Here is a 7,022-nt window from a genome sequence, read left to right as displayed (position 1 = left end):
AGAAAAACACTGTCCACAAACGGAGGCGCTCAAGTGCGCATGAACGTGTGTGAGTGTATTCAAATGGACATGTGAGGTCAAGGGAGAACTCTCAAACTACTGTGTGTGTGTGTGTCTGTGCGTGCGTGCGTGATCATGAGTAACGTATTTGGGGTTTGTTGTATATTCCAGTGAAACAAAAAAGAAAAAAAATGCATTTTATTTTCAAGTGTACTTAAACACATGCGTGGGGGAGACAGCAATGCAAAAAACATTGCAGATATTTGTGTATATATATATATCAAATAATGAATATTCATACTAATAATACCAATTCTTCTAATGCTGACACTGACAGCTAGAGTTATAATTATGATGGTAATTTTGATGTAGTTTGAGGGTTCAACACAGTTATTTTGACTTTTTATCTGTTTTGTTTTTTGTTGACATGGGAAGCGACGACTCGTCTGTTTTCTCCCATAGCAATGACAGTGCGTTTGCTCATTGTCCTTGAATGAAATTTTATATACATGTATCATCCTTTGCGTCATCCTTTTCCGTTAAAACTGCAGTTTCACCTTACTGCTGTTTCTAATACTTTCAGATTCTTTGTTTGCAGTCTCTTTTTATTTGTACATCTGTCGTCGTTTGATGTCTTTTCTTTGACTGTCCTTCCTGAAGTTTTCCTCCTTCTTTGTCCTGTTCGTGTTGTCCCTCTCTTGGCCTCTGATCATTGTGTTACGGCACACAATTGCTCTTGACTGTCGTCATGGTGCAGATGATGCTGATAATAAAAGCTGGTTTGAAAAAGAAACGGTCAAACACACAACGTTCTGTCACGCCTGTCATTATCAAGAGCCACCCTTTACATCAGGGCTATTCAAATCTTACCCTGGAGGGCCAATGCGGTGCAGAGTTTAGCTCCAACCCTAATCAAACTCACCCACCTGTGATTTTCTAATGATCTTGAAGACATTGATTAGCAAGTTAAGGTGTGTTTGATTAGTGTTGGAGCTGAACTCTGCACCGCATTGGCCCTCCAGGGTAATAGCCCTGCTTTACATTTTTTGCATATTTTTCTTCAAGGTCATGAGTGGAAAAGCAACCGATGGATGATGAGTTTCGGTTTCCTGCCTGTGCTTTTGGAGGACTGCCACCTTTTTACAGGAAAATGTGTTTTCCTCCTTAAGATATGCAGCTGAAGTTTAGCTGGCTTGTGTTATTTGTTTTCCCCTTCAAAGTATTTCATTGGCTAGCTAATGCTAGATAATCATCTTTTCTTTTTTGGGGTGGGGGTCATACTTGACTAGTACCAGTGAAAACCTGCCCATGTTCTCTATAAAATGAATTTTATTTAAGAATGTCTGGAAAAGTCTTTGAAATTCACTGTCCAAAGTGTGTTCAATGCTTTGTTTTTTATTTTAAAATACAATGATTTTTAACTCTGAAACTCAGATATTAGTGTAAAATACATTTTAATCTGTTTATTTAAATCATATTAGAGCAGTAAACGAGTCAAATCCACCTGCCCAACAGTCAATAGTAAAATGCTTGAAAGGATAAATATGATTCTCTTGACCATTTTACAGTTAAATCTGACTGATTCTTTGTGTAAATATTTTAGCTTTTAATTGCTATTTCTGGCAAAACGTTTAACTCAATGCACACAAGTTATTATTATATTAGTAACAAGTATTTATTAATGTTTTGAATTAGATCTGAACTTAATTGTGTATCATCTTCCTTAGAACAAGCTTACAAACATCACATGCATTACTTTTTCTATTATCATTTGAGTACATTTTAGAAAATTTATTTTAATGTTAAAAGTTTTCATTAATTTGAGTGTGTTTAAACAAATTGGCAGTCAAATGTTGCCTCTGCGATTTCCTGCGTTTTAATATTTTATAATGTATTTTCATATAGGCTATATATCCAGATGCATTTGTAATAGTGCCAAATTTTCAGACCGATATTATTAACGTAAATGTGTTTTAATGGTGTAATAACAGACACCAGATATGTTTGCAATAGCATACGCTCTTATTGTTTGTAGTAAATAGTATATTGCAGTTGTATATTAAAAAAAAGGCTAAATAACTTTTGTTTCCAAGATCCCTTTCGTTGCATTAAACACAATGCAGTGGGGTCATGTGACATGAGCATACTAATATTATATCACATACTGTTTTACACAATTCAATTATGCGAAAACTAGCACACGTTAAGTTTCTATTTTCCAGCTGTGACGTTTTCAAAGGGGGCGTGTCTTAAAGGAGCCGTTTTAAAATGAGCCGCCTCGCCTCGTCTCTGAACTCAGAGGACTGCGAGACATTTGGAGGATAAGTCTTCATCATACAATTGATACAAGGTACAAGTTTAGATATTTGCGTTGTCCATAAAGGTATTTTAAAGTATTTGAAATGCTTGTGATGCTTAATACCCATGTGCTTCTTTTCCACTTGGTTTTAGGGATATACTTTGAGAAGCATCAACTCTGCATCTGCAGAGAGAAAATAAAACCTTAATGCATATTTACTTTTCACATTTACCATCTAGTTACCATGTTGAAAAAAAATACACTATATATATATATAAAGCACTACCTTGTATTAAATGAGTCTATATGGAATATTTGTGCTTATGTTTTCTACTTGTAAAATCACGTTATGGGTAAGTTACTCTAAAAAATTTTACTAGCTACAACTGTGAAAGATACAAATTGTGATCAATTACAGCATGTTCCCTTAAAAAGTAAGATATAGTTATAGTTCCCTATATTTTAACTTGACGGGGGGGAAAATCCAGGTCTGTTTTTTTGCTTAGGGAAAGTTCACCTATAAATTGATGGGCCCCATAATATGAAACAAATAATACAATAGGGTCCATCAAGAAATAAATTCAGGTTTGGAACAATAAAAGTGTGTTTAAACGATGACAGAATTAAAAATTTTTTTTTTTTTTAAAATAGTTTTTAGTAAACTATCCCTTTAAGCACATATCTTTTTATTGGTTGTATGTTTTACTATTAGTTTAAATAGTTCAATATTTCATCATTGGCTCTTTCTCTCACACAGTCGTCCATCATGGTGAGCACCCTGAATGAACTTCCTCAGCTGGCACAATCAGGCTTTGGTAAGCCGGGGCCGAGACATGGCCTGAACCTGTTGTACTGGTTTGCTCATGAATGCATTGATTTGAGCAATGGTGAAATTGCCCCCTTGATCGGGCCTCAGGATGGAGACTTTGGCTTCCACAAGTACCAAAACCGAATTGAAGATGAAGAGGATCGCATTGTGCCCGTTCAGAATCTCCCATACTATGAGGTGGGCAACCTGAACTATCCTGGAGCAGAACAGCTCCCAGATTATGTCAGGGCCAATTACAACCGCAATAGGCCTGCTCCTGACAGTAACAAGGATCGCATTATTGTGCGTCTGGACACCAACGGCAACTTCAACAGGGTGTATGTGACTGAACACAGCGACTCGAAACGATTCGACAGCAGCAAAACCTTCCGAGTGAGTCAGGGCCTTCTCCAGATCATCAAGAACAAGAGTCTAGAGCAGTATCTGTCCCAGCTCACTAACACGCCAACAAATAAAAATCAAGTCAGATTACAGAGTTATCATCGTCCGACGACGCCGCCGCCGCCGCCTAAAGATGACTCCTGGTGTGCCATCCTTTAGATATAAAGAGCTAAACTACTCTCATTTTATTCATGGTTATTATATAAATATATATTATATAAATAATCTTTTACCTTGAATTGATGGGGAAAAAAATCATTAGTGATGTGCAGGGAAATCCTTTATGATCCTGTTTTGAAATGTCAGCGGTGTGAGGATTGGGTGGTATTTAATGTATTGAATGTGTGATTGTAAATGAATCGAGCCTTTTTTATCATTTAAGTTCATAAAAGTTGACTTGAATGCATTAACTCGACTTAAACCAGCAGTTTCAAATGCTTCGAAGATTCATTTTTGGGAAGCACTTGGTTCAGTTGACTCAAAGTTTTAAAAAGCACTTCTTATATGTCACTATTATATGTCATATCATGTTCTGTCTCCTGTTATAGCCAAGCACAAATATTGATTAATTTCCTTCCATTTCTAATAAATGTGTGATTTCTCTGGCTTGGTTTAAAATAAAATGACTTTGGAAACTCGTACTTCGAACTGGTCTTTTTTTCTTTGTGTAAAAGCATTTTGGTACGTATAGCCTAATATCAGATGCCCTTGAAAACAGGTAGGGGGAGAGATGGGGTAAGATGAGCCAGTGGGTAAGTTGACCCACGTCAAAGAAAATTTGTCCAGTTTTAAAACATTTTTATCATCCATGTTGTTTATTTAGCAATGTATAATGCAAACCATTTAGCTAAATATTCTCCTGAATTGGTAAGGTAGGATGTTGTTTTTTAGGTTTTTACCCCATGCACCATAAGGCACTGTAGTTAAGTTAAACCTCTGAAGTATAAACTTGTATAATTTCAATGTAATGAAACTGGTTTATTTTAATCTATTTTTTAGTTTTAAGTTTATTTAATAGGAACAATCCTTCTCTCATAAGAACCAGAAGATGCCTAATCATATAAATATATATTTCCACCTGTAGTCCCTATAGGCCTTCAACACTACAGAAAAACCACAGCCAAGAACGTTTTGAATAAAATGTTTATTAGTTTCAGTGACATTTATTCAGCTTTTATTACATTTTTACTCAACAAACTCGTTTTTTGGCAAATGTACAACTTTGGTGTTTATATTGTTTCAGAAATGCAAACTATTGAAAGAAATTAAAGATATTGAAATTTCAACTTAATTTGGTTGGGTTTGTGTCAAGTTTAAGAAAAAAACTTTAAGAAAAAACATATGTAAAAGATCATTTGATTGTTAAAGGGATAGCTCACCTAAAAATGAAAATTACCAAATGATTTACTCTTTAAATCTCTTTAAACCATTCACTGCTGTATAATGGCATCCATCCATTGATACAATTATATGGAAGGCGGTCTGGGGAAACTTAATATTTTACTTTATAACATGTTAAATAAATAGGGATATTTTTCTTTCACGAACTCATGGCAAACTCAAAGCCTTACTTTTATAAAAGATGGATGCACTTTTTTGGCCTTCAAATTTTGGGCTGCCAAAGTTTGGAAGAGCAGGTTTTATGTTTAAATATAATGATTGTTTTTGTCTGAAAGAAGAATGTCATATACACCTGTCTTGAGGGGGGCGTAAATCATTTTTGGGAGAACTAACCCATTAAATTTGTTTTTAAAAGAGGTAATTATCTTTACAAATTTCACATGGGACTGATTCAGATTGGCTCGTTTACACCCAGATGGTGTAATTCACCCACTGACTCGGATCAACTTACCCCTAACATGGGGTAAATTGAGCCACATAAAAAAAACTATTTTTAGAACCCCTAGACATTAGATTACTTAAAGGGTTAGTTCACCCAAAAATGAAAATTGTTTCATTAATTACTCACCCTCATGTCGTTGGACACCCGTAACATCTTCGTTCATCTTCAGAACATAAATGAAGATATTTTTGTTGAAAGCTGATGGCTGAGAAAGGCTTCAGAAAGGCCTCCATTGGGATTCAGTACATTTCGACTGACCCACTCACAAGACCCATAAAAGGCACTAAAGACTTCGTTACAAAGTCCATCTCACTACAGTGGCTGTACAATCATTGTACCAAGCGGTGAGAACAGTTTTTGTGCGCAAAAAAAAATCTAAATAATGACTTTATCTGCCAGATTATTGTCTTCCGTGTAGGTCTCCGACATGAACTCACGCGATAGCGGCGCTCCTCCTCTTCCGGGTCATGTATTCGCTATGATTGGAACGGCGGAGCTGCGTCATATTCTCGCGCATGCGGTGAGTTCACGTCAATAATTTGGTGGATTATATCGTTATTTTGATTTTTGTGCGCACAATAACTATTTTCGTTGCATTGTAAAATGATTGTACAGCCACTGTAGTGAGATGGACTTTGTAACGAAGTCTTTAGTGCCTTTTATGGGTCTTGTGAGTGGGTCAGTCGAAATGTACTGAATCCCAATGGAGGCCTTTCTGAAGCCTTTCTCAGCCATCAGCTTTCAACAAAAATATCTTCATTTGTGTTCCAAAGATGAACGAAGGTGTTACAGGTGTCCAACGACATGAGGGGGAGTAATTAATGACATAATTTTCATTTTTGGGTGAACTAACCCTTTAAGATACAGGTGCTGGTCAGATAATTAGAACATCATCAAAAAGTGTATTTATTTCACTAATTCTATTCAAAAAGTGACACTTGTACCGTATGTTATATATTTATTCATTACACACAGACTGATATATTTCAAATGTTTATTTCTTTTAATTTTGATGATTATAACTGACAGCTAAGAAAAATCCCAAATTCAGTATCTCAGAAAATCTGAATACTGTGAAAGGTTTAATATTGAAGACACTTAGTGCCATACTCTAATCAGCTAATGAACTCAAAACACCTGCAAAGGCCTTTAAATGGTCTCTCAGTCTAGTTCTGTAGGCTACACGATCATGGGCAAGACTGCTGACTTGACAGTTGTCCAAAAGATGACCATTGACACCTTGAACAAGGAGGGCAAGACACAAAAGGTCATTTCAAAAGAGGCTGGCTGTTCACAGAGCTCTGTGTCCAAGAACATTCATGCAGAAGCGAAGGAAAGGAAAAGATGTAGTAGAAAAAAAGTGTACAAGCAATAGGGATAACCACACCCTGGAGAGGATTGTGAAACAAAACCCATTTGAAAATATGGGGGAGATTCACAAAGAGTGGACTGCAGCTGGAGTCAGTGCTTCAAGAACCACTGCGCACAGACGTATGAAAGACATGAGTTTCAGCTGTCGCATTCCTTCTGTCAAGCCACTCTTGAACAACAGACAGCGTCAGAAGCGTCTTGTCTGGGCTAAAGGCAAAAAGGACTGCTGAGTGATCTAACGTTATGTTCTCTGATGAAAGTAAATTTAGCATTTTCTTTGGAAATCAGGGTCCCAGAGT

The 7,022-nt window shown here is 36.3% G+C and overlaps 2 protein-coding genes across 15 annotated transcripts in view; both read left to right on the top strand.

Annotated features, from left to right (window-relative positions):
* osbp (oxysterol binding protein) overlaps positions 1-808 on the top strand; it is a 33,858-nt gene extending 33,050 nt beyond the window's left edge. For all 14 annotated transcript variants that reach the window (XM_067440865.1, XM_067440859.1, XM_067440854.1 and 11 more), the window contains one exon: positions 1-808. This exon is cut by the window's left edge and continues 1,318 nt beyond it. The gene's annotated coding sequence lies outside the window, so the exon portion shown is untranslated.
* A 191-nt stretch (positions 809-999) lies between these two features.
* On the top strand, positions 1,000-4,142 carry LOC137072886 (uncharacterized). Its single transcript, XM_067440884.1, has 2 exons — positions 1,000-2,350; positions 3,057-4,142. Exon 2 carries the CDS (start codon positions 3,066-3,068, stop codon positions 3,666-3,668), a length of 603 nt encoding a protein of 200 aa, XP_067296985.1. The 5' UTR covers positions 1,000-2,350; positions 3,057-3,065; the 3' UTR covers positions 3,669-4,142.
* The last annotated feature ends 2,880 nt before the right edge of the window (positions 4,143-7,022 follow it).

Source organism: Pseudorasbora parva, chromosome 4, assembly GCF_024679245.1.
Source record: "Pseudorasbora parva isolate DD20220531a chromosome 4, ASM2467924v1, whole genome shotgun sequence".
NCBI lineage: Eukaryota > Metazoa > Chordata > Actinopteri > Cypriniformes > Gobionidae > Pseudorasbora > Pseudorasbora parva.
Note: the sequence above shows the minus strand (reverse complement) of the source record. Positions and strands in the feature narration are given on the sequence as shown.

What these genes read in the sequence shown, in the direction of transcription:
- LOC137072886 (XM_067440884.1), top strand. Translation starts at nt 3,066, where the DNA reads ATGGTGAGCACCCTGAATGAACTTCCTCAGCTGGCACAATCAGGCTTT.